The sequence below is a fragment of the Fundulus heteroclitus genome, chromosome 20 (assembly GCF_011125445.2).
Source record: "Fundulus heteroclitus isolate FHET01 chromosome 20, MU-UCD_Fhet_4.1, whole genome shotgun sequence".
NCBI classification, from domain to species: Eukaryota; Metazoa; Chordata; class Actinopteri; order Cyprinodontiformes; family Fundulidae; genus Fundulus; species Fundulus heteroclitus.
This window is the reverse complement of record NC_046380.1, coordinates 41671153-41698848: the sequence shown is the minus strand read 5'-3', so window position 1 is coordinate 41698848 and position 27696 is coordinate 41671153. Positions and strand designations below refer to the sequence as shown.

Here is a 27696-nt window from a genome sequence, read left to right as displayed (position 1 = left end):
ATCCATTTCTTTCTTCTTTCTTCGTCCTTCAGTAAACAAAAGAAACGTACATCTGACGATTTGGAATGCCTCTGTGTGCAACCGGGAGCACAACAAGTCGTAGGCATTGTTTATATTCTAAAAATAAACTAACTAAAAGTACGTTCTAAATCACCCGTTTTGTCACGCTGACCCGGATGTTGCTCATAACGTCACCCGTGAATTGGTCTATTTGATCATGTTTAAACAAACTGTGGTTATGTTTACTTGGTGGTAACTGTAAGCTATTAAAAGAGGCTAACTAGCACAATGCTTGTGGACATTCGGCACTAATTTAAAGACACTTTTAACTTCTATTTGGTCGTAATGAGCGGACCGGACAACTTAAATATTAACATCCCATCGGTGTATAAAACCCTTATGGAAATAAAGTTTGTTATAACCGTAAATCACACTCAAACCAGCAAATCCTTGTTTCAGGAATGCTAGCGGGCAGCTTGGCCTGTTAGCTCGGTCTTTACCTCAGTCAAAGCTTGAAACAAGAAAGTAAAACACATTTAAAACACCATTTGACTTTCCCTGCCTAACTCTGCTAAACCTATCTGTGTTTCTGTGTCAGTTTGGTTGACTTTGGGACTTTAAGGAGGCAGCTGTACTGAGCATTTTCTTCAGAGTCACCCTTGAGTGTACCACAGTCATGTAAAAGAGTAGACACCACAGTGGCTTTGCTGCCCAATAGAAGCCCTGTTGAAGGGCACAAGTCAAAACTGTCTGATAACAAAAATGTTTTGCAGGAGGCTACTTCGAGCATTGCTGGATTTTTTTCTAACCCCCTGCATGCACGGTGGAAGTCAGTGAAGTTGTACCAGAAACTTATTTATGTCTGCCCAGCAATGCAGAATTTTAACACATCTGCCTATTAGTGGCATGATCAACTCAGAAGCCATAAGTAGGTTTTCTGAAAAAAAAGGAAAACAATCGCTCATGGACAATTGATGAACAGGTGAAGTTGGTATGGAAGAATATATGTTGATATTAACACTTGGAATGACAAACATAGAAAAAGGAACAATATTTCTAAATTAATATGAAATTTGAAACACAGTATGCTGAAAATGCACCTAAGCCTTGAAAAGCCTGAATTACCCCAATTTAGTTTTCATTCAGTTAGTTTATCGTTTCAAGAGTGAATGTAAAGCAGAGAATTTTTATTTATCAGATTTGAATAGTAATAATAGTAATAATAATTATTACATGTATGTTTACCTCAAATGATTCGTTCTTTCTTTAATTTATTCATTCAATTGTGGACTATGAAACAGAAGAGACTTGTACTGCTGATGTGGTCCCACTATCACAACAGACCACACACAAATACAGCTTGACCTGGTATCATCCGAACAGGACCGGCTTCCAAAGCTTTTCGCGTCTTTTTCCATAAAGCGGCTAGATTGACTGTTTCTGCGGTGCTTCTGTGTCGCCGCATTTTTGCTGCTATACTGCCATCCTTTGGTGAAGTGGTGGTACTGCCAAAGATAAATTGCTCTGAAGATCTCCAAGATTTACTCGCGTGCCTTTGTGTTTGCGAAGATGCATGCATTCAGCATCGATGTTGCCTGACTGTTTTTGAGACAAGTTCATCTATTTTGTAAAGGTTCTATTTATATAGCTGTCACATCTCATTTTTGACAAATATTAAATTAATATTATTATTATTTACCCAATTCAATTCAATTTTATTTATATAGCGCCAAATCATGAAACATGTCATCTCAAGGCACTTTACAAAGTCTGGTTCAATCATATTATACAGATTGGTCAAAAAGTGCCTATATAAGGAAACCAGTTGATTGCATCAAAGTCCCGACAAGCAGCATTCACTCCTGGGGAAGCGTAGAGCCACAGGAAGAGTCGTCTGCATTGTACATGGCTTTGCTGCAATCCCTCATACTGAGCAAACGAGAACAGAAAGTTAAAGCAGAAATGACAACACGTAATGCATAATTGAAGAACAGTAGAACTCTATAGAGTGAGAAAATTAGATCCTGATGTCCTCCAGTAGCCTAAGCCTATAGCAGTAAAACTATAAAGGTAGCTCAGAGTAACATGAGCCACTCTAGTTATAAGTTTTGTCAAAAAGGAAAGTTTTAAAATTAGTCTTAAAAGTAGACAGGGTGTCTGCCTCACGGACCAAATCTGGGAGTTGGTTCCACAAGAAAGGAGCCTGATAGCTAAAGGATCTGCCTCCCATTCTACTTTTAGAGACTCTAGGAACCACCAGCAGACCTGCAGTCTGAGAGCGAAGTGCTCTGTTAGGAACATACGGGTTAATCAGAGCCCTGATATATGATGGAGCTTGATTATTAAGGGCTTTATACGTTAGAAGAAGAATTTTAAATTCTATTCTTGATTTAACAGGAAGCCAATAAAGGGAAGCTAAAATTGGAGAAATATGATCCCGCTTGTTGATTTTCATCAGAACTCTTGCTGCAGCATTTTGGATCAGCTGAAGCTGAAACTGCACCCAAGACTTCATAAATTGAGTTCTGTTGCACCCTGTTTCTACTGACCACCCGTCAGAGTAAATTCAGTTGATTGGAAGTGTTTTGGAGGCACACAATGTTCTGGGGGTCCATAGTTATGGGATTGTAGGGAAGGAAGCACAGAGAAGGAAGCCAAAAAAAAAAAGGTTTCCTGAGTGAATGTCCCAATGAGTCCATCATCTTTGTGGACACTGTAAAAAAAAATAATTTAAACAGCTTAGTGGAAAGTCTTGGCCATTTCAGTTTCCTGAGGGAGAAGAGCCGCTGTTGTGTCTTCTTCTTCGCCAGGTGTTTACAGACCAGGGGTCCGTTTTTCGTACGTTGCTTAAAACATCCGAGATCAAATGACACATCCAAGATGATTTCATCCGGCTAATCATGATCCGGCTAATTGGGTTCTTCGAACACACCTGTTGTTTATGATTAGTATGGCTGGATTGAGTTATCTGAGACAACTGCGCGTTCATGCGTTTGTTTAAAAGGGGAAATGTATCGATAGTAGAAACAATGATCAGCAACGCTGCTATTGGCTGTTCAGCATGGCCAAAGAACGCCCACAGTTTTTCTCCCAAGCAGAACACGAGCTTTTAATGGAAGGTTATGCCGAATTTGAGTCATTAATTAAAACAACAAGGAACAAGGCAATAAGTAGCAGCCAAATTATTGCATAAATACTGTCCATGGTAGATGTTTCTATCACTATCACTCTTTTATATTAGCCTCCACGGGACCCACTGGAACATGGGAACAAGTAAACGTGAAATACAAGAATATTCTACAAAATGGTAGCCTTTAATTATTACACTTTATTTTAAAAAGGCACTTGTTATGTCAAGAGATCCAAATTTCGGTGTCATTCCTTAGACACTGGAAGTAAAGAACACGTGCAAACTGGGATTTTTAACAAAAATATATTTATTTATAAAAAAATGAAGTTCTTCCTTTTCCAAGTCATACACAGTTTACACGGTAAAACTGTACTGCTCCGTGTCTAGATAATCCACCATAGTTTTTTTCTAATACAATATACGGCTCGACAGGAAGCAAGCCTTTCAAAGTAAAACTAAACTTCACAATAAAATGGCCTGAACAAATCTTACCGAATATAATAAAAATAAAAAGCAAACCATCATACAAATAACTTAAATATTTTCTATTTATGGTTCTAACATCACTTTTCCTTTTTAAAAGCCACTGTTAAATGATGTGTTTGTCTGTTTATAACAGCCACCAAGAAAAATCTCTCTACACTGTCGCGCTGCGCTAAAGGATCCTGTCTATTGCGCAATACGTGAATAATTCGAAAAGCTCTAAAATTATTCTTGCACCTTCCGCAACAGGTTGCTGTCGTAAAAATGGACATGGATACGATAGACTTCCCTATCTCCTCCGCTTCCAAAGCTGCGATCTAATACTGTTTACATGAAATAAGCCTGCTCTCGAGCAGGTTTAAGCTGGCGCACGTTGCTATGACAACAAGTGCAGGAAGTCTTTCGAAAAACCAAACGATCCAAGATCATGCCAAATCGCCAACAATCAAATCCAGCTAACTGAGTTAGCGACGTACGAAGAACGGACCCCTGGAGAGGTTGGAGGAGATGCAGAGGCGCACCTTGTCAACAGGCAAACCAAGCAACTGCTTGGAGCCCCGAGCCGCTGGGGGGCCCCCCAAGAGCCAGCTACTGTACACCCGGTAGGCGAGCATGAAGTGGCAACGCTATAGTGACTGAGGAGATGCACAACTGCATATAAAAATTCCGATTGGACGGAATGTTGATTGACATTGGCTTTGCCCAGTCAAAATCCAGCCCAGCCCAGCCCAGGTGGATAACTTCCCTTAATGAAAATGAACGTAGCCTAGCGAATGGGTGACGTTGTAGGCCTATCGTTCAGTAAATTTGAAAGCAATTAAGTAACTAAGCTGAAGGAAAATGAAGAGGAGCTATCCATCTGGTAGCGAGAAGAAGAAGAAGAAGAAAAAAGAAGAAGAAGCAAAAAGAAAGAAAGACAGTGGTAAGTGGAGCAGATAATGATTTAAGCATAACATTAACAGTAAATGACTGCTGTCATTGAAATGATGCTACTTTGTCTTCTAACGGGGAGACAGCAGCTATAGCTTTAAGTGAATGCTATGATAGCAATGAATAATGAAAGCTATGCCCAAGGAGAACAATTAAACATTTTTAACAAAATCTTTCATATCTCTCCTCAGGATCATTGCTTAAATTTCTAACAAAACAGACAGATAAAGTTCCCCTACCAAATGCTGATGAAAACCGTAAGTCCAGTGTTCCACTTGAATTGTTAACTGTAACTGTTTAATTGCTAATTGTAAAGATTATTTATGGCAAAATTTTTTTGTCATATTATAGTTCCAGCAACATCCACATCCAGTGGGATAGTGGCCACTCAACCTGTTGGTTGTCATGAAGAGCAGGAAGAGACACCAGAGGCACATCGAGCACCCATTCCAAGTTATGATACTGATGACTGTGAGTTCAATATATTTTACTTCAATCGATAACATGTGACATGCTCTGAAAAGATTATTTAGGATAATATACCCTGTTGTTTTTTTGTCATATCAGTTCCAGCAACATCCACCTGCAGTGGGATAGTGGCCACTCACCCTGTTGGTTGTCATGATGAGCAGGAAGAGACACCAGAGGCATATCGAGCACCCATTCCATGTTATGACACTGATAACTGTGAGTTTAATAATTCAATACATTTTACTTTAATTGATAACATATAGCATGCCCTGTAAATTCTTTATGACAATGTATACCCTGTTTTTGTTTTTGTTATCAGTTCCGGCAACGTCCACCACCAACAGGACAGGAATTACAGTTTTTTTTATTTTATTATACATTCATTTTAATTTATTAATTTATTCTTTACTTTTATTCTTTTATATTTTCCAAAATAACAAGGTTGTTCATGTTTAGAACATTTGGAATAAAAAAAGGTTTCATTTAATACATTTTTTGTTGGTGTCAGATTATTTATAGCCTAGCATATTGGTGATAAACACTGGTCGGTAGGGCCCCCTAGGATTTTTTGCTTGGGGCCCCCACAGACTCCAGAATCGCCTCTGAGGAGATGTGAATGCCCAGGAACTGTCACCTAATATTCAACACTGAACTGCAAAAGTGACCTAATAAATTATGGTGAACCTTAAGGGAATATTCCCTTAATGTTCACCAAAGGTGATAAGGCCCAGCCTTCAAAAAAGTATTATTGTAGCTGCTCTATGAAGGCATTAGAGCTTTGTTAGACATTAGCGAATATATATATATATATATATATATATATATATATATATATATATATATATATATATATATATATATATATATATATATTAGGGCTGGGCAACGATTAAAATATTTAATCGCGATTAATCGCACTGATTAATCGCGATTAATCGCATTGTATTTACAAACTCCAAGAATGAATTCAAAAGTAGTGTAAAGAGCACTTTTATTTTAATGTTCTGCTGCCATATGAACAAAAGTGTTGTAACATTTGTAGCACTTATCAGTAACACATATTTAGTGTAAAGCTCAACTTAAACATGTAAAACAAAAAATAGCAATAATAATAAATTAAAGCTTATTGCCACTGACAGGGAATTCTCTTTATGGGGAAAAAATCTACCAAAAACAGGCAATTTCTGAGGTAACAGCAGGGAGCAGCATTACCATTTTATGTTCAATACCAAAGTTTAACTTGGCAGTGGTTCCAACTAACTTGTTTCTGTCATATTCCATGCTGGAAGAACTTTAAACTGAAATGCTTGCTAACTCGATATGCTTGCGTTTATTTGACGTTGACACGCGGTTTTTTGTTGTTGCTTTCTCGCGCGCATATAGTGAATGGCAGGGAAAAACAGGCAAAAACACATGGATACTTTGAAGAGAGAAGCGACTTCACCGACGGCGTCTAAGCAGACCCCCCCCGCTCCGCTCCGCACCGCACCGCACCGCACAAAACTTGTTCCGGCCGCCAACTCACCGCCTCGCCTAAGCTCGCTCGCGGTACCTGCGGGAAACACCGCCTTCCGCATGTCAGCTGTGTTTTTTTCCGGCCAGCACCTTTCTTCCTCTTTGAATCTGAGGCTGGGCTGACAGCGAGGTTATTGGCGCATTATCGCCACCTACTGTTCTGATTCAAACCCCTACACCGCAGCAACAGACCTTCACAAAATAAAAGCATGTGACCAACATGCGTTAACGCGCGTTAAAGAAAACATGAACAGGGGAAGTAGCACCGTTTGGCTTTATTTTAATACCGTAAATGAAATCAAGCTGTATGTTTTGTAAAAAGCCGGTTCATTTCAATGGAAACACAACAAATTTATCTAAGCACGTGAAAAAACATGAAAACGTCGAGCCCCAGAAACGGAGAGAGGAGACGAAACTTCTGTCATTGCCCCGACAGACCCACAGACGTCTCTGACTGAGGCGTTTCAGTCCTCCAGGGAACATCCAGGTAGATCAGTGGATGGATGGATGGATGGATGGATGGATGGATGGATGGATGGATGGATGGATGTTACTGGAGCCCACACATAACATGTAATTAAGACCTTGAAAGAACCCAGTACATATATTAAAAAGTGTTATTTAAGATAAGATAACATTAGCTAATCCTTTTTTTATCCCATGACGGGGAAATTTATAGGATTAAAGCAACAGGCAGGTGCACACAACACAGACAAAATTACATAAGGATTGAAATATATAAGAGGTGGATTAGCGAAAAAACACTGAACATAACATTATTATTATTATTATTATTATTATTATTATTTAATTGTAATAATAAAATAAAAAACACAAAACCCAAAAGGTCAACAGTTTCATGATACATCAAGCTTAGGGACTGGCTAATATACAGCAGGTCAAAAAAGGCCATATTTTGCCTGCAGTGCTTGCTGTTCTCTTATGAAGAAAAGATCAAGTAGTGCACTAAATTCAATAGATGGGTTGAAAATATCCAGTATAAAATAAGTGCTACAAATGTTACAACACTTTTGTTCATATGGCAGCAGAACATTAAAATAAAAGTGCTCTTTACACTACTTTTGAATTCATTCTTGGAGTTTGTAAATACAATGCGATTAATCGCGATTAATCGCGATTAATCAGGGCGATTAATCGCGATTAAATATTTTAATCGTTGCCCAGCCCTAAGATATATATATATATATATATATATATATATATATATATATAATTCACCAATGTCTAAAGCTCTGATGCCTTCACGGGGTAGATGCAATTTCGGAGAGATTAAGTCACAAAAACTTGGACGTTTAGACCTGTATCTCTCTATCTAATTTGAGAAAAATCACATTCTAATATAAACAGTATCTTTTAATCTTACTTGTGAAAAGTTATCCCTCGAGCCCTGACGTAAATAGTCCCTCGATTTAAACAAAAATAAGCCGCACATTGCTGAGGCATCATTAGTGTGTTCAGCTTGAATCAGCAGGATTGGGTAGCAGGTCGACCGCCCCAAGATGGCGGCCGTAATTCCTGCGCAGCGATAATCAATGCGGGGTCTACTCTTATATAATAATAATAATCATATACGTAGACGTGTGGTTGGGCGGGTTCTGCCTATGGGCCGTTTCTCAATGGCCGTTTCTCAATATGCGTTCTTGAGCGTTCTCGTGTGCTCGTGACACGTCATCAGCCTCAGACCGAGCACTGTTCCGATTGCCGAGAACGCCAAATCGAGATCGCCCGCCCTCTTTATCGAGCATGCATCAGAGCAGACTTGTGCGTTCTTCAGACTGACCGCTTGCCCAGAATGCACCGCGGCCGCAGCTTGATTCGAGACAGCGCAAACAGAGCTCAGAGCGGTAAGTAAAAAAATTCCCTTTTCTGATGCTGTTGCTGTTCAAAAGTACGTTTTAAGATCGTTTGAGGTGAGAACATTATACTTTTAAGCTTTCTCTATGTGGCCTGTTTACAGAGTTGTTGCGTAATTAAAAAAAGTGGTGTGCATAATACCGCTGGTTATGATTAATTTGTTTTGTGTTTATCTGACTGACGTGTGTTACTTTATTAACTCAATACTTGCTGGAAGAAATTGTAAATGTCTTCCTAGGACCACAGCAGCATATAAAATAAATGAATAAATTCTATGAATGTTTTTCCTATCGAAGTGAGTTTCTTCTGAGTCAGGACACGAATAATTGAGATGAGAAAGAGGGAAAGAAAACAATAGTAATAATAGTATATGAAAATAACAGACATTTACTTTATACAAATGTTTAATCTTTGGAAAAGAATGAAGGTGTAATATATTCAACAAATTATTAACAGTTACTAACATGGTTTAAAACAAAGAAATAACTCCTATTAAGATCTTATACAAATAGACAATGCTTATAAACTTACAATTAAAAATAGTTGGAATGGAAATTAATTTACTGATTATTTAATGTATTTTCACAGGTGGTAAAAAAAAAATGAAATGAAGCAGCATGTGAACATGACTCCAACTGATCTACATTAGGTTAGGTGTAGCCATGTTCACTTAAACATGCAGCCAGCTGGAGAAGCTCCCTGTCTTCAGCCGCCGGATGGTCATCCTCCTCTGGATCAACCTCCTCATCCTCCACGTCCAGCTGGTCCCCTGCCTCTATACTAATATTGTGGAGGATGCAGCAGGCGGCGATTACTTTTGGGGCAAACGTCAGGTGGACCTCCAACGACCTAAAGAAGATGAAACGCCACCGTGTCTTCAGACCACCAAAGACACGCTCAATGATGTTTATCAGCCTTGGCGTGGTGCCTGTTGTAGCGTGCCTCCACTAGACCTGTACCAAATATAAAATAACTTGTAATTTAGGTAATATGCTGATATGTCTTAATCTTCTTTCCAATTAATATAATCTATGTATCAATTATGTGTCATTGCTGGCTCTATTTAAGGACAAGAAGGTAAGAGATCTTACTGGCAAGCTGTTTCCCTATAGGATGCACCGCAGGCCAGCCAGCAGAGGGTCACCAGCACCTCTCTATCTCCCCTGGCCATCCATGGACCTTCTGGATGGGCAGCAGCTGAAGGAGGAGGACGATGGTGGCCCTGTTTAGCCTGAAGGCTGGTTTCAGGTCCCCTTCATTAAAAAAGATTTGGAGGATTGGCACAGAGGTGTTTATCCTCACATATTTTGTTTCTGTTTCTTCCTGTAAATAAAAAATGCCAAATGTTACCATAATTGTTTTTTCAATTCTCACCTTTTCACAGCATAAAACTATACCTGTGTAACATGCAGAAATTATAGTTCTCAAGAAAGAAAAGGTAAAATGTATAGTGTTGTAAAACTAGTCAACTACACCAAATGACAACAAATGACTTCCCTTCTCTGGTATTTTTACCATTTCACTGAAAAATGGGCTGAACTAACTGCACATAATTTATAGATTAATCACTGTAAAGGTAGACAGACATAAAAATATGTTTTTTCCTTTCTTAATCAGTAAGTAGCTTAACCCTACTGTTACTAATGTTAAAATTGGGTCTTCATTTTAATTATTTATAGAAAAAAGTCACAATTTCAACCTGATCACGTTTTTATTACCACCCTCAATGTTTTTTTTAAAGATAAAAGTAGGAAATAGGCTGTCAATCTTAAAATGCCTACCAGTTAGTAATAGATGGGTGAGCAAAGCCTGCCTTTGAGCCTCCTCTGCTGCATCAATCTTCTCCTTGCTCAGATTTGCCTCCTTAATTGCATCACCTCCTCTTCAGCCTGCTGATAAAGCTGACCAACGACCGAAGCAACAGCAATATTGCTCGTATTGCTCATTTTGCTTCTACAAAGTGCTGATTTTTTTAAAAGAAGATTCAATCGCCACAACAATTACAACTCCCAACAAAGAAATTCCTGCTATTGCTGGTTTTATACCCACAGTTCTGCAAAAAATTTTTTAGATATTTTATTAGACTTTTTAGAAATTAATAAAAGAAACGTTTTCAATAAGATATGATGGTGTGGTGTATAAATAGATTTGAACGTTAAAGAAATGCTCAAGAGCTGCGGGTGTGATGACGTCACGAGTATACTTCTGTTCCAATACACAATACGTGCTGCGTGCTCGCGTTCTCATCAAGTCCGATCTTCCTGTGTTCTTACCAAGAACAGACTTGACGAGAACGCGAGTACGTGAATTGAGAAACGGCCCAAAACAGTATCAGGAGGACTTTAATCTCAGAATATACTTTGTATTCGTAATATTTTTATTTTTGTAATATTACAAGTTTATTTCCATATCCCTTTAGCTTCATTCTCCTGACATTATTCTCGTAAAGAATAAAAATAATTAAAATAATCTAAAGTGGCCCTAGTACTCCAGGAGTGAAATAATTCTACAAACTGTGACTATTCTGGAAATGTTCCCTCTTAATTCTCATAATATGAGGGGTTTTCTCATAAAATTACCACTTTTGTGTTTTTTTATTTTTTGTTCTATTTTTTTTTTTTTACTTATTGTCCGAGGACTTTTTTTTCTGATATTTTTCTGATATTTTTTCTGACTTTAATACTCCCCCAAAAAGTCTGTTCCTAAAAGTTCACATGTGACAGGGTTTTATGAAATAATGAAGACCACAATGTTATATATATATATATATATATATATATATATATATATATATATAGAGCCCTGACGTAAATAGTCCCTCGGTTTAAACAAAATAAGCCGCACATTGCTGAGGCATCATTAGTGTGTTCAGCTTGAATCAGCAGAATTGAGTAGCAAGTCGACCACCCCAAAATGGCGGCCATAATTCCTGCGCAGCGATAGTCAATGCGGGGTCTACTCTTATTTAATGTCTATGGGCATAGACATCATATACGTAGACGCGTGGTTGGGCGGGTTCTGCCTATGCTGCGATGCGTCAGAGCGTCCGCCATCTTAAATGTGGCAAATCTGCAGTTACTCAGTCACTTAAACAGCATCAGAGGGACTTTAATCTCTGAATATACTTTGTATTCGTAGTATTTTTATTTTTGTAATATTACAAGTTTATTTCCATATCCCTTTAGCTTCATTCTCCTGAATTTATTCTCCTAAAGAATAAAAATATTTAAAATAACCTAACCTGGCCGTATTACTCCAGGAGTGAAATAATTCTGCAAACTGTGATTATTCTGGAAATGTTCCCCCTTAATTCTCATAATATGATGTTTTTATCAGAAGATTATCACTTTTGTGTTTGTTTGTTTGTTTATTTTTACTTTATTGACCTAGGACCTTTTTTCCTAATTTTATTAATTTTACCTCTTTAATACTCACCCAAAAAGTCTGTTCCTAAAAGTTCACATGTGACACGGTTTTATGAAATAACGAAGACCACAATGTTTAGATTTAACAAATTGATCCTTATATATCCCATATATATATATATATATGGGATATATATATATATATATATATATATATATATGTGTATATATATATATATATATATATATATGTGTATATATATAATATATATATATATATATATATATATATATATATATCTATATATATATATATATATATATATATCTATATATATATATATATATGTGTGTGTGTGTGTGTGTGTGTGTGTATTTATTGCAGCACAGGAATGAGGCATCTTGTCTGATCCACCTTCACAATAACAGAACTCAACTTTTTTCTGCCACATACAATATGGCGGTGACGTTGACATGCGAACCTACGCTCAACGACGCGTCTACGTACATGATGTCTATGTCTATGGGGCTGTTGTTGGCTGACTGCTCCTAAGAAAACCGGCGAAGAGCGTCCGCACCGGGCAGTCCGTGTCAAACGTCTTCCCTTCGGTCCGACGTGGAAACAGCAGCGCGCGGAGAGATCGTTTCGTCTGGCAAAGCTGTTAACCCCCCCCCCCCCCCCCATCTGAAAATCACTCCTCGAAACAAAGCAGCTCTTTTATGCTCCGCCTTGCACAGACCTCTGAAGAGCCCGCAGATTAACGTCCCAGAGGAGCCGTCGCAGGATGGAGACGCAGATACATGTGCCTGTCGGCTCGCCGGTCATCAGAAAGATCCCCGTGTTAGTGGACGAGCACGACGTGATCGCGGGGGCGATGAAGCTGATGAAAGAGCTGAGACCGGCGTGGGAGCCCCACGGCGTCAGAACCAAGGTACCGTCAGCTATGCTAAGCCACGCAAGGCTAGGCTAGGCGGGGGGTGACAGCTCCGTAGCAGCACCGGGCTGAGGAGGGCGGAGTGCCGGGGAAACACGACCTGACGGCTGGCTGCATTGCTCTTCACTCCACGGTGACCGCTGGCGAGACGCACCGCTAAATAATTCAGTATACTGGCTTATTTCTAATATATTCTGATAGCCCCGTTAGCAAAGATATACATTAATTACCATCAATATAGAGTCCTCATGGGTCTATAAGACACCTATGTTTAGACAGCTTATTTATCAACAATGTTTTAAATACAGGCGTTTCCTTTTATATTATAAATAGAAAATGCAATAAAGTTTTACAACAAAAAAAGGTTTTTGGCACACAGTGGTGTTCAGCTCACATCAACACGCCTCAAGCAGTTCTGTTGTGAACAGAGTGGATGTCAAAGGTGTGAGCTACAATTATCAATAGTCTTAATTTGATTATTGATTGTATTTAGAGTTTGGGCTTTGACTGGGCCATTCTAACAATCCCTTCTTTCCCTAAACCCCGAGCAGCTTTTCCTTGCAGAAAGCGGGTTCTCTGCCCGGTGGAAGAGAAGTATCCTCTGCCGAGCCGCCACCCGAGGATGGGTGTTCAGGCTGATGTGGTGTGTCTAGCAATCTGGTGGGTGTGGTGCCCCCTAACATGATGGTCAGAGAAGCGTTGTCATTGACGGTTTAGGTTAGATCATCAAAGGTCTGCAGCTCCTAAACGCTCACTTTTCTCACTACTTCTCTGTTTAAAGCTCTCCTTGTGTGGCCTGTCAGTGTAGGCCAGGGGTCTGCAGCCTACACCCTCTGGAACCCTTAAGGTTCTTTTGTGGTGACGATTTAAAACTAAACAGTGTTTTAGAATGGATGGCATCAGGAAACGGCCCGTTTTAGCTGTTCTTTGAGCTGTTTAATGCAATATTTGGATAGAGCTTCCATAACAGAATGACACTAATGGTTCTAGTTTCTAGCAAAACACTTTTGTTTTGCTAGAAACTAAAAATAGAAGTATTGTGATCAGTTTCCACTATAACAAACCTTCTAAATAGTTTGGTATTAAAGCTTGATTAGCCGTCTTTGCAGTAGCGAAGGGGGAAAAATGGCGGTCAGGATTGTAAAGGTTGCTGACCCCTTAGCTCGGTGGATGGGTAAAAGGGGGCTGAATGCCGATACACTATGAGCAAGGCGCTGTACGTCATTTTGCTGTTAAAGACAAGCTGATGGTGGTGTGATGCTGAGCTTGGTTGGGTAATGGGCCTGCATTTAATGCATCTTTCTGATTACAGATTCTCCTTTAGAGCCCCATCAGAGCATCACATTGGGAGATGGGTCCGAGTGTTTGACCTTTCCTAGGCGCTAAAACCTAACCTAGCCAGGGTGCCCGGCTCTTCGCATCGTTCGTTAAAATGCTTGCCGTTGAGAAAGGGTCCGTAGCTTGTTCAAGGAGGAAGACGGATCGTGTTCGGCCCGCCAACATGGAGTTTTGGTTCTTCATCGTGTCTCCAGCTTTCAGTGTTGAGGGTTTGGATCCCTGTGTGGCTGATAACAGCTGCTGGGAGCAGTGCAGTTATGACTTTCATCGATTCAAACCAGGTCACCATACAGTTCAGGGAAATTATTAAATCACTCATTACTGTGAATGCAGTAGGCATCCTGTTTCTCTTTATCAAGTGAGAATGCTATACAGCATTCTCACTTATTAAGTTCCTTCAGGTCTTGATTATTATTCCGTACGTTTTTCGGCATCTAACTACTCCTGCATACTTCAACCGATTTAAACAATTTTTGTATCAAAACGTTCAGCTCGTTCAAGACATTACTGCTATGTCTTTTGGTAACTATAAATGTTATAATATTTAAAATATTTAACTTTTTGTGAGTTTTTTGCTCTCATTGAAATTAAATGGAGAATCCTTCAAATTCTTCAAAATGTTCAGCTTTTTGACAACTTACTGCTTCAGCCTACTTTCAGCTAGAAACGCCATTCAACTTTTAAAATGTTCAAATAACCTTCAGCTATCTTCAGCTACTTCAGCTTTTTCAAATCTTTCACCATTTTCATAACTGTGACATCATCCAGAGAAGACGGCTCACCCGCTACTACCATCTAATGTAGAACAGATTACTAGATCAATGTGTGCTTCTGTGCTTTTTTGTTTCTCTTGTTGTGTCTCTGTTCTGTCTTCTGTAACCCCAGTCGGTCGAGGCAGATGACCGTTCATACTGAGCCCGGTTCTGCCGGAGGTTTTTCCTTCCCGTTAATGGGTGGTTTTTCTTCCCACTGTCGCTTCATGCTTGCTCAGTATGAGGGATTGCAGCAAAGCCATGTACAATGCAGATGACTCTTCCAGTGGCTCTACGCTTCCCCAGGAGTGAATGCTGCTTGTCGGGACTTTGATGCAATCAACTGGTTTCCTTATATAGGACATTTTTGACCAATCTGTATAATCTGACCCAATCTGTATAATCTGATTGAACTTGACTTTGTAAAGTGCCTTGAGATGACATGTTTCATGATTTGGCGCTATATAAATAAAATTGAATTGAATTGAATTGAATTTCATATAGTACCTCCTTAAAATAACTTTGCATTTTCATGAAATTCAGAAAAATGAATGCAATGCTATGGTTGCTAGGGAGTTAATTTAGAGTGGCCACTCTACCGTTCCTATAGATTTTCCTTCTCTGAACAACTTTTTCTCACTCGCTCAATTTTTACTATATTCACATAAATTATACATCAAAACGTAGGAATTTTTGTCTGGATTCTGGAAATGTAACCTTCATTGGTGTGGGATTTATAGATTTTTCGCAAATCACCCCAGAGCACCACAAAACCTAAAAGCTCTCCATTGATTTTCTATGGAGGTGTGGTGAGAAATCACACCTGACATTCCCAAGCGACACATGTTTTCACATCGTCGCTACTCCTAAACCGTTTTATGTACAGGCATGAGACTTTCACACATGTCCAGACCCTTCTGGCGCTCACAAAATAGGAATTTTGTCGATAACTGTTACGGTTTTGCCGCAGGAACAATTTGTTCGGGTGTAGCGTTTTTATAGGATTTTTGAAATTTCTTAAAATTCCCCTTCAGATCATAATTTTTTACGCCTTTATTAAAATATTTCCTGCAAAAACCGATAGCAAGTCTTCTTCCCCTATCCGTTAAGAAATAAACGCAGAAAAAATTACGTCTCTACCATTTACGGATAAGGAGATATGGAGTGTTGTGCGAGGAAAAGTTCTCCATTATAACCCAATGGGACATATTTTGAGCAAAGTGTCTGCACTTCTGTAGACGGGCAGCTGCAGGTGTGTGAGTGAGTTTCCATGACGACGGAACTCTGAGGGCCAGAGGAAGAGGCTCAATTGAGATAGAATGGCAACTTTCGACGCTCACCGCAGTTGCTCTGATTAATGTAGGAATCTGAAATTCGCACAGTCACTTCCTCTTGACATTTTAAAATTTTCAAGTGACTTTCAGCTATGTGTCACTTTGTGTCACTGCCTCATTTTGAATTTCACATGCTTTCCTATTGGGCCTTTGCTTCCAACAGGACCTGGCATGATGCCCAGACATGACCCAATTGGCCAATACAGCACCACCCACCTGTGGGAAATGGCGCTACACCCACTTTGGTCAAATGTTGAATTCTGGGCCCAGATGTGGTGAGGCTGAGTTGCTAAAGGAGGCCAATCTGACCCATGAACTTTGGTGACCTTTGGTGACATTAAGTATTGGCACCCCTTTTTGAGGCACTTCCCAGTACAGGATTTGGACCAAACTGACAGAGTACAATCACCCGGTGATACTGAACACAACCATGTTAGCGGCTAACGGTTAGCATGTTGCTAATCGGAAGTAGCTCTAGGAAGCTCGGACAAACTTCTGCTTTACAGAGTCTGTACCTCCTTTATACAGAATGCTCCACAATAAGTTTGGGCCTCGTCACGTAAAGCATCTCCAAGTTAGCAGGTGTCAAACATCCAATGCTTTTCAATGGGGGGCAAAACCCCTTATACTCCTAGAAATGCAGGCCCACATATGGCTACAGTATATTCAAGTTTGAAATTCTACTTCTGCTTTGTTAAACGATTCAGTGTTTAGAATGAGTTAGGAAATGTTTGGTGCCTTTCCCTCAGTTTTTTCTTCTTCTAATCATTCAGCTATTGTTCTTTCATGTTCAAATTCTTCAACTCTTTCAAATTTTTCAACTTTTTCAACTTCTTCAACTTTTTCAACTTCAATGCTTTTCAGCTATTTTTTCTCTTCTTCAAAGATCTTCTGCATCTTTTGCTCAATCATTCAGCTATCTGCATTCACAGTGCATTTTCGCAGGAAATGCAAATTTGTATAGTTTGCATTTATGCTTCGTAGTCCACTTCAGTTCGATAATTGTAGTTGAGGTCTGTCGATGGAGCGACCCGACCTCAGGCACAATGGAATGTGGTTTTTGACCCAAAAATGGAAGTCGGGTAGTGTGACCTGATCACCCACCTGACTGAGACGTGTTTCCAAAACAAATAATCAAGGCAGAGACGCACCATCAGCTACCAGCTGTGTTTTTTTATTTTTACAAAACAGCTGTGGCAATCATACAAACTATCCCCTAACCCAGGGCTCACCAAACTTTCTGAAACTGAGAGCTACTTCATTGGTACTGTGTCATACGAAGGGCTACCAGTACTGACCTTTTGAACTAGTAGAGTCAGAACTCATCTTAACTTTATGTAAAATAAACAAATATTTATGCTTTTTTTTTTTTTTTAGATGATGTTATTTTCACATCTATTTAAACACAGGTGTGATTACAAAGGAAGAGCAAAGGCATAAAATGACATTTTAGATGCAGCTCACTTAATGGGTGGGCCATTTTTAGAACAGGCTGGAGGGCACCGCATGCGGTCTTTGGAGGCTACCTGGTGCCTTTGAGCACCGTGTTGGTGACTCCTGCCCTAACTCATTAGAATCAGGCAGCGATGAAGTTATACGGTGCTTTTCTAGACATAACGATCACTCAAAGCGCCTCAAAGGGGCACGTTAACACGTGGCAGGAGGAAGCTGGAATTGAACACACAACCTTTGGATGGCAAGATGACCACTCCTAACCTGACCCTAGCCATATGGATTTCGCTCCGCCTAGCTCCACTCGCATCCATCTGGGACTGATCCATAGAAATGGCCTTTTTTGAAGGCTGGGCCTTATCAAAAATCCTTGCATATGATTGGATAAGCCACTTGTCTGTCATCTTTATCGACGTGCTATTTCAACCACTCACACCGAAGCCAACCCGTGACGCTGTGAGAGCGACGCAGGAAAAAACAAAACTTTTTTTTCTTTTAAATGTGTTTGCGGCTCTAGTGGCATGCGTTTTGACAGTGAGCTGACAGGAGGGGGGAAGACAGGCGGCAAAGCGCCGCGGGTCGGAGTCCATCCCCGGCCGACCGCTTCAAGGACTGAAGGCCTCCTAATATGGTTCGCGCTAACCGCTCCGCCACGGAAAACAAAACTTGCCAATTCCGGTCGGGAGAACGGCGAAAACATCGTTTCCACCAACAAAAGCCTTCAGAGCCGTTCTCTGATGTTCTTTTAATGAAACAATATTAGGTAGATTGGACAACACGGAGGAAATAGCAGCATAAATGTTAACGCTTGCTTCCTCGATGCGAGCCGCAAAAAAAATAAATTAAAAAAATCAGAAGATGGACTGATATGTTTTACTAAAACACAGGAAATAATGAATGGCCTCGCTGAGATGGACCGCCTGGTTTGAGAAGTTTAAGTTTCAGAGTATTTTCCAAATAAGCTACATTTTATATTCTTTTAAACATAGGAATATCCATTAAGATAGAAATACAGACTTTTTTAGATTAAAGCCAACATTGAAGGTTATTCTAAGACCCACAACAAGCTGTCACAGAGTAAAGAGATGTTCTGAACTTTTGGTTTTTATGTGGATACACGAGTCTCCATGGGAACCAATACACTCAGTCACGAGGCGTACACCAGCTAACTTTACATAAACTAATGTCCATACACTGCAGCGGTGGTCAGAGGGGTATTTTTTCTCTCCCTTCTCCCAGATAAATTGAAGCTCTTTTCTCACTGTGGCACGTTCATTTAATGCATATAAAGCGCTGCCATAACAGTTATGGCAGAGGTTTTCTGTTTACCTTCTGACCTTCTGTTTACCTTCTGACATCAGGCTCGGTTAGCCTGATGTCAGAATAATCGGCATCGGCCTTAAAATGCCCCGTATGGGTCGATCTCTACAGTCAACACCATCCAAACCAGACTTGATTTGTGGGAGAAAGTTGGTGTTTAATATTGCATCTCCTTCATTTAATGGGCGAGTCGAACAGTAACGTTTTCCGAACTCTCAGCGTGTCTACTATTACCGCCACCTACTGGTGTGGCTGTCTCTTCAGCCTGTCAGCCTCGCCAGAGTTTCCATGAGGGTTTAATGCATTCAGCTAGCTGCTGCAGGGTTGGACAAGTCCTGCGGTTTGTGAGCCCTCGGCAGGTCCAGGTTGTCAGGCGTGGAACCAGTCGAATAGTTTCAACTCCCAGACTTCTCAAAATCTATGAAGACTGTGGAAGTTGTGTGGTTTCCCCCAGTTTAACTACAGCGGCAGAAGAAAAATGATGCTGAGCTCAGAATAAAAACAGCAGCATCCATTTCACTGAGTTTCCATCTGTATAAATATCAACATCGTAGGCTAACAGTATTTCCTTTTGTTTTATGGCCAATGCTAGGAGAAGCATTAGCGTCTTTCTTCTGCTGTTTGTGGAAATCTGGTGGAGGTGTTTTAGGGGATTTGCCTCAGCAGGAGATGCTGCTAGAGATGATGTTGTTCCTCCCTGCTATGAGACTCTCTAGTGGCTGGACTGCAGTGATCAGTGTTGGGTCTTAGCCTCAGACCTACTTGGTAGTAAAGAATAGATTTACATAATGTTTAAACTAGCTAGCTTTTCCTTACTAGAGGAAACCACAGGTTTGAGTTCCAGTTAGGATCAAATTAATAAATGACATCATTTTGCATGTTTAAACCTTTTCTTTTAATGCTTTTTGATGACGAAACTGGAAAATCCTCTTTGATTTCCAGTCAGCTCTCAGCTGATAAGATAACGTTTACTGCTCTTCCCCTCCAGCAGCACATTTCAAACCCAGCTGCCACGTTGACATCATGTTAGCTAATCTACGCCTCAGTCTGATACCACACCCACTCACACGGGCATGCACCTGCTGCTAAGGACGTCACGGTGTTCACCTGGAGTCTACAGAACAGAGGGCGACGCTTCTTTCAGGGACCACCACCCAAACAGTCCCCACTGGGAGGACTGGACCCAGCCAAAGCTGATCGCAGAGATGTTAAAGAGGAACTGTTTAGCCGAGCTGGAAAAGAGGTTCTGGAGCAAAGGGCAGAACTAGAAATGCACTAATCAGGCATTTCCTGGCCGATGGCAATTTTTGGTTACTTTGGTGTCAGGGCTAAACCATATATACAGATTTTAAAAATATCTAGAATTTTAAAAAGAGATATGAGACTATATCGTTTATATCAAGATGGTCTATGCTGTGTTAGAATTATACTTTTATGTACTCCAGGAGGGCATCTCTCAGCTGTTTCTCATATTTATCTACAGCGTATTGTTAAAATGTGCCTGTGAGACATTTGACATAAAGCTTTGATTCAGAGATGTCTTTTTTTTTTTTATATAAAAATAAAAACGTATCGTCAGCCGATCTCTGGCTGACACTCCAAGCCTCCTTTTCTTCAAACTGAAGGCACAGATAAGGCAGTCAGACCACCCCCACCCCCCCCTCCCAGTGGGAGGCAGCGCAGTGACCGGCCATGCCTGTTCTAGATGTCCACTTTGTCTGTGTCTAAGCTTACCAACCACTACCGATGTATTGATTGGTGGTTTTAGCGTTGCATTGTTTAGTGGGCGATGGGGAGGAATCGGCCTTGCAGTGGGGGGGGGCGTGGACACTTGTGTATGTTCAGTCATAACAGATGCCAGCGCGCCCATCTTTGTGGTCCGTCACGCGTGGAATGTTAGATATGTGTGAGTGAGCGTTTGGCCTGGGCGGCACGCGTCGAGGTATACGTTGCTGTTGTTTGCTGCCCGGCAGCAGACGGGCCAACTGCTTTCATCCAGCGCAATGTTGGCTTTCCAGCAGCAGCTAAAAAAATTTAATATTGTTAAAAGGTTCAATAACTTTTTTTTATTTTTTTTTTACCCTAATGTCAGAAAGTAAAACTCGTGTAGATTTATCACACATGGTGAACTAGTATAAGCCTTTTTTTTCTTAGAATTTGGATGACTTTGGCTTACAAATAATGGCAACCCAAAGTTCAGAAATGTCAGGGTTCTGAAAGGTGATTGGAGGCGATCAGCCCATGGTTCTGTTGAGGTGTGGTGGAAGCCCAGGTGGCCTTGAAATCACCTGCATTGTTCGCTCTGGTGTCTCTGATCTTCCTCTTGAGAATCTTCCATAGCTTGTATCTCTGATACGGCACATCTAAGAAAATCCCGCCTGGCTATCCGGATTGGCTCCTTCACTTTGTGGTATTGAAATCCCTCCTAATGTAGCGATCCCAGATGGATGCGTGAAGCCGTGTGGAGGTCAGCAGAACTACCTCCATCTGGTGAGAGTCAGGTTAGGCTTTTTGACTTTCCAGGGTTGAAAACAAGCAGGTCTTCGCACACAGCAACACACAGTGTGGTGTAAAGGTAACATGACTGGGCAGGTTGGAGGCAGTGAAGCTAGTTTCAGGAAACGCGCCTCATCACCCTCAGGAAAGGGAGGAGCATTTGAATTAAATTAAAAGAAGCTCTTGGTCAGATCTGTTGCTCTCTCTGCAGTGACCCAAGAAGAAATCCAGCCGTTTTCTGTGAACTTCCTGTTTGTCTTTCTCAGTCCTTCACTGACGGTACCACCAACAAGCTGGTTGGCTGCTACGTGGACGACAATCCCGAGGATGTGGTCCTGGTCCGAGTGTATGGGAACAAGACGGAGCTGATTGTGGACAGAGACAACGAGCTGAAAAGCTTCCAGGTAGTGTTCAGACGTTGAGTGGATCACTGGCTGCTCCAGCTTCGGTTTGTCCTATACATGTTTCTACTCCCTGGCCTTCCAGGTGCTGCACGCCAATGGCTGTGCTCCACGCCTCTACTGCACCTTTCAAAACGGAATCTGCTACGAGTTCATGCAGGGGGACGCTCTTGGGCCGCAGGATGTCCGGGATCCTACCCTGAGTCGGTGAGGTCGAAATCATCCAACTTTTCAAACCAGAACACCCATTTCTAGTCAATAAATTCAGGTCCAAACGTTTAACCGTTCCGTGTAGTCTGCCGTTAAGTCGACTGCCGCTCCAGAAAGGATTGGTTTCATGCTAAAATCCGTTCTCTTCTCAGGCTAATAGCGAAGGAAATGGCTCGAATCCATGCTATCCACGCGCACAACGGCTGCATCCCCAAGCCCAACCTGTGGATCAAGATGCGGCAGTACTTCTCCCTCGTGGCCACAGAGTTCACCGATCAGGCCTCCAACATCAGGTGAGCTCTCGGACTGGCTCCAGCATTTTGCTCAACGTTCACAGCGATAACCATGCAAATGTTGCCTGAAGCCGCGCTCTTATCATATCAGCACTTGGCGGAGCGGCGCGGTGGCACTTTGGGCTGGTTTGCATCTTTAAATACTGGCTTTGCTGTAGCCATGCTACAAAGGCATCAGAAATCATTGGTATTCATGCACTTATACTAACCATAATCGGAGATTTAAATGAATTTAAATATACATTTATTTTGCAAACCCAAGACTGCCGGCTCCTGCCTGTCTGTCAGGAATACGTTGTAAATGTATAACTCATGTGCAAAGCTGTCGGTGATTCCTGCCTGAATTACAAAGCGGGATATTCAATTAAATTCAAATCAATTTTATTTCTATAGCGCTAATTCATGAAACATGTCATCTCGAGGCACTTTACAAAGTCAAAATCAATCATATTATACAGATTGGTCAAAAATTTCCTATATAAGGGAACCTGTTGATCGCTTCAAAGTCCCGACAAGCAGCATTCACTCCTGGAGAAGCGTAGAGCCACAGGGAGAGTCGTCTGCATTGTCCATGGCTTTGTAGCAATCCCTCATACTGAGCAAGCATGAAGCGACAGTGGAAAGACAAACCACCCATTAGCGGGAAGGAAAAACCTCCAGCAGAACCGGGCTCAGTATGAACGGCCATCTGCCTTGACCGACTAGGGGTTACAGAAGACAGAGCAGAGACACAACAAGAGAGACAAACAAGCACAGAAGCAAACATTGATCCAGTAATCTGTTCTATATTAGATGATAATAGCGGGTGAGCTGTCTTCTCTGAATGATGTCTCAGATAACAGAATGCCAGACCAGGTGTACCTACTATGAAGATAAAAAAAAGAGAGAGAACAAAAAGTTATAAGCAGAAATGATGACAAGCAATGCATAATTGAAGAACAGTAGAACTCTATAGAGTGAGAAAATTAGATCCTGATGTCCTCCAGTAGCCTAAGCCCATAGAAGCACATCCCCATAGGTAGGTCAGGGCAACATAAGCCATTCTAGTTATAAGCTTTGTCAAAAAGGGAAGTTTTAAGATTAGTCTTAAAAGTAGACAGGGTGTCTGACTCACGGACCAAAACTGGGAGTTGGTTCCACAGGAGAGGAGCCTGATAGCTAAAGGATCTGCCTCCCATTCTACGTTTAGAGACTCTAGGAACCACCAGCAGACCTGCAGTCTGAGAGCGAAGTGCTCTGTTAGGAACATACGGGGTAATCAGAGCTCTGATATATGATGGAGCTTGATTATTAAGGGCTTTATACGTTAGAAGAATTTAAAATTGTATTCTTGATTTAACAGGAAGCCAATGAAGGGAAGCTAAAATTGAAGAAATATGATCCCTTTTGTTGATTTTCATCAGAACTCTTGCTGCAGTATTTAGGATCAGCTGATGGCTTAAACTGCATTTTGTGGACTTCCTGATAGCAAAGAATTACAGTAGTCCAGCCTTGAAGTAACAAATGCATGGACCAGTTTTTCTGCATCACCCCTGGTCAGAATGTTTCTAATTTTGGCAATATTCCGGAGGTGAAAAAAGGAAACTCTGGAAACCTGTTTAATATGGGATTTAAATGACATGTCTTGGTCAAAATAACACCAAGATTTTTTACTTTAATACCAGAGGCCAAGTTAATGCCATCCAGATTAAGTGACTGATTAAGAAGTTTATTTTATGAGGACTCTGGTCCAAAGATTACAACAAATATAAATATAATGTAAATATTTTTTAATCTAATCTTCTTTTTTCTTTCTCTTTTTTCTGAAACTGTTGCACTAAAATAATTCCCTGAATTTGATTCTCACACAGCTTCAATCACTTATTCACCTCGTTCACTGTGTGCCTCTGATATCTGTTTGTATGCAGTGTGGATTCTGGCAATGCATAGAAATCCATACATTATTTCATGTATGGCTTTAAGTACTGTTAACATATGTTATTTCAACAGCTGTACCATAGTTTAGTTTGGCCTTCATGTGTGATGTTTCTGATATGTAGCAGAAGGTTTAAACATTTAGATCAGGAATGATGCCCAAACGGCTTGGAGTGAGCGTTGAACATGCCTAGAGCTGCCTGGTTGACATGACGCTAAAGGGTGAACACGGCTTGTCTTTACTCTCCTGAAGCCCACACCTCCCACTGTCTGAGGGTTCTCGGTGCAAAATCCAACTGAGGACTTCCAGTCTGGATAATCCCTGCAGTCAGAGTCATCAGACCTTCTCATAATGAGTCTAAATTCAGTTTACACCCTTGTTCTTCAGCAGCAGGCTGGAGCGGGCCACGCAGCTCCGGCCCAGTCACACTCAGGCTGTTACTGGTCCTGGGACGCAGATTCTGCCTCTCTGCAGCTCCTCCAGAGTCACCATGTGGCTCTTGGCTGCTCCTATAATGATCTCCTCACACAGCCTTAACTGAAGCAGAGGGCCATGTCAGGGTGGGTTTACAGTTTCTCCCTGTGTTTAGATGATGGACCGAGCAGAACTCTGGGAGATGCTCAAGACTTGGGAGATTCTTTTAGAACCTGAACCAGAACTTTCTCTCTGACTTGTCTGCTGTCTTCCTTGGTCATCATGATGCTGGCGGTTCTCTAATGTTCTTTAACACAGAACACCTGCATTTATAGAAATTAAATTACACAGACAGGTTTTGTTCTAATCAGGTCTGGAGGCAACTGGCTGCGATTGATTTATTTAGGGCTATAAAAGTAAAGTGCACTAAACAGAAAAATGTGCCACTCTTGTCAGATTTTATTTGTAAAAGAATGTGGAAAAGACCATATCCACTTCAGTTATGTAGTACTTTGTGTTGGTGGTTCACATCATATCCTGATTAAATACTGTAAAGGGACTAAATGTGTTTTAACTTCAATTGGTGTGAATACTTTTCCATGTGCAGTACATCAGCTAGCGGAACATCTGGGGCTGCGTGGCATGTTGTTGAAGCTGATGCATTTGTTCTGGAGGACGTAGCAGCCAGGCCAGCATGGGGCTTATGTAACTGCAGCAGCAACTGCTGACTGGACCAGAGACACGGTCCGGTCCAGTCCAGGCAGATGTTTGCTGAGCTCCAGGCGCTCAGCAACTCACTTTACTGTCTCGCTCAGCGGTACCAGCAGGTGGTGTTTCCACCATCCTGTGGGAAGATGGTTGTAGAAACAAAATCAACCCCTTAAAATGTTAGATGAGCTGAGACGTTGTCAGCCTGGGAGAAGCAGTGAGGAGGGCTGAAATCTCCAATCTCTCTCACACACACACACACACACACACACACACACACACACACACATATATATCATTGTTTGAAACAAAGTGAGGACCGTGCTTTGACTTCCATTCATTTAAGCCTTTTTGTCCCCTAACCTAAACCTGATTGACACCTTAGTCCTAAACCCCCATGGGACCAAGAAAAGGGCCTCACTTTACATCAATGTCCTCACTTTACTAGTTAAAATTAGCAAACACTCTTCTCACTCGGCTGCAGGTACAGGAACGCACACAGTGAGGTTGTGTGAAACCCTGCCTCACTTCCTGCTTCCTCTCGTCTCCTCCTGTCAGGCTGACCCGGGATTAGGCTCCTTAAGCCCATTAGACTCAGCACAAGGGTCTCTGCTCAGCATCCTGGACTTGATCAGCTGATGCTCAAACTCAGAGGCTTAACCCCTGCTCCACAGACAGGCTGCAGCTCATTTGGTCAGGTTGGAGCCAGCCGAGCACTTGGCAACATGCGCACAAATGAATAGGAGAGGGTTCTTGAGAAATGCAGCAGCAGAGAATGCATGGATGCAACAGGAACAAACAAGTGAAAAATCAGATTAAAACCTCAAAGCTGACCTGGAATCAGCTGTTTACTCTAGTGTTTGACTGTCATGGCTGTCGCCACAGCAGCCTAAGAGCTGGGAGGGAAGAACTGACCTTTCCTTCATTTCCTCTCCTTCCCTGCTCAGAATCCAGCAGGAGGTTCCCAGCAAGACCGTGTTGGAGCAGGAGATGGTGTGGATGAAGGAACATCTCTCCACGCTGGGGTCCCCCGTGGTACTCTGCCACAACGACCTGCTCTGCAAGAACATCATACACAACACCAAAGAGGGTAGGCGTACTTTCCTTCGGCGGCTGTCTTGCTCTTATCTCGCCAAGAATGCGGGTGTAACCAAAACTGGGAGATGTGAGTCTATGCACATATTGTGAAACAGGTCCTGCCATGGCCATTAGGTATGGATGCAACAGGACAAAAATAAAATCATTTATAGATTAACTACAAAAGGAAGAGACTGAACTGGAAATAAACGATAGGTGTCAATTTGGTCGGAGCTCAGTTCCACCAGTGAACAGAATCTGTGTTACGACCCTGGCTCAACTAGGGGAAAAGGTGTGAGGGTAACATTAAAAACAGATGTTAAAGGTGTAAAAAAAAAAAAAAAAAAAAAGTTCATTGGTTTATCGTTCAATTTTTTTTCTCATCTCTTTAGGCAAGAGAGCACAATAACAGTCAGAAGTAAAGAAAAAGCCTGAACATCAGAGCTGCACTCAAAGCTCTTGAAATACAAACTAAAGTAGAATGACTTAAGGCCAGACAAAGGAAGATGCTGGAAACATCTGGATATAACTAAAAGAAAAACACTTAAACTAGTAGCACATTCAAAGTTTGTAAAGTTACAGAATGCCGCAACAAGACCAGCTATCAACAAAAAAAAATACTCCATGCAAAGAGGCAAGCTGCTCAACAAAATGCAGCTGTAAGTCTGCAGAGAAGTGCCAGCTTAAATAAGGAGGTCTCTTTCAGGATTAGTGGTGCAATCAAGGTTAGTATCTAATACGGGGAAGAGAATTGAACAGGAAGTGATGCAGGAGGAAGTACAGGAAATGACCCAGGAGAAGGTCTGCATCAAGACCCCATAGCGGAGCCAGCTGGCAGGAAGCAGCAACTGCACCTAAGAAAAACGAAGGGCACTGGCTGTAACAATCTTTCTATTATCGTATTCTTCGGACTATAAGGCGCACTTAAAATCCTTACATTTTCTCAAAAATTTATGGTGCGTCTTATAATCGGGTGTTTATATATGATTGCCGTTGTGCTTACTGACTGATTTTATGTGGTACAATGTGCTCATAAATTCGTTAAATGTGTAAGTACGACTTTGGTTTGCAACGAAGCTGCTCCACTCAATGGATATTCAGAGCATTGCGGTACACTGTGTCACTACCTGATTGGCCCCGTAAACAGGACCCCTGAGCTGTCTAGAAGACTGCCTGACTGTAATGTCTAAACTAGAAGTGCATTCATGTAAGGCAACCCGCGCCCAGAGTATGAGCTAGCAACAATAAACCTATTAAGTTATTCAATATAAAAGTTCTGTTT

At 41.3% G+C, this 27696-nt stretch overlaps 1 protein-coding gene and 1 long non-coding RNA gene across 3 annotated transcripts in view; both read left to right on the top strand.

The window, feature by feature from the left end:
- The first annotated feature begins 4271 nt into the window (after window positions 1-4271).
- On the top strand, window positions 4272-5432 carry LOC118567324. Of its 2 annotated transcripts, XR_004933609.1 has the most exons (4): window positions 4272-4800; window positions 4895-5014; window positions 5111-5230; window positions 5334-5432. It is a non-coding gene; the product is annotated as an uncharacterized LOC118567324 (long non-coding RNA). The 2 variants fall into 2 exon arrangements; XR_004933608.1 differs by lacking the exon at window positions 5334-5432 and having other exon boundaries at window positions 5111-5326.
- A 6902-nt stretch (window positions 5433-12334) lies between these two features.
- Window positions 12335-27696, top strand: part of etnk2 (ethanolamine kinase 2) — a 28188-nt gene continuing 12826 nt past the window's right edge. Inside the window, exons 1-5 of the mRNA XM_012853680.3 lie at window positions 12335-12701; window positions 21663-21800; window positions 21883-22004; window positions 22160-22300; window positions 26285-26427. Coding sequence (XP_012709134.1) covers window positions 12555-12701; window positions 21663-21800; window positions 21883-22004; window positions 22160-22300; window positions 26285-26427 — 691 coding nt within the window. The 5' untranslated portion in view covers window positions 12335-12554. The remainder of the gene's footprint in view (window positions 12702-21662; window positions 21801-21882; window positions 22005-22159; window positions 22301-26284; window positions 26428-27696) is intronic.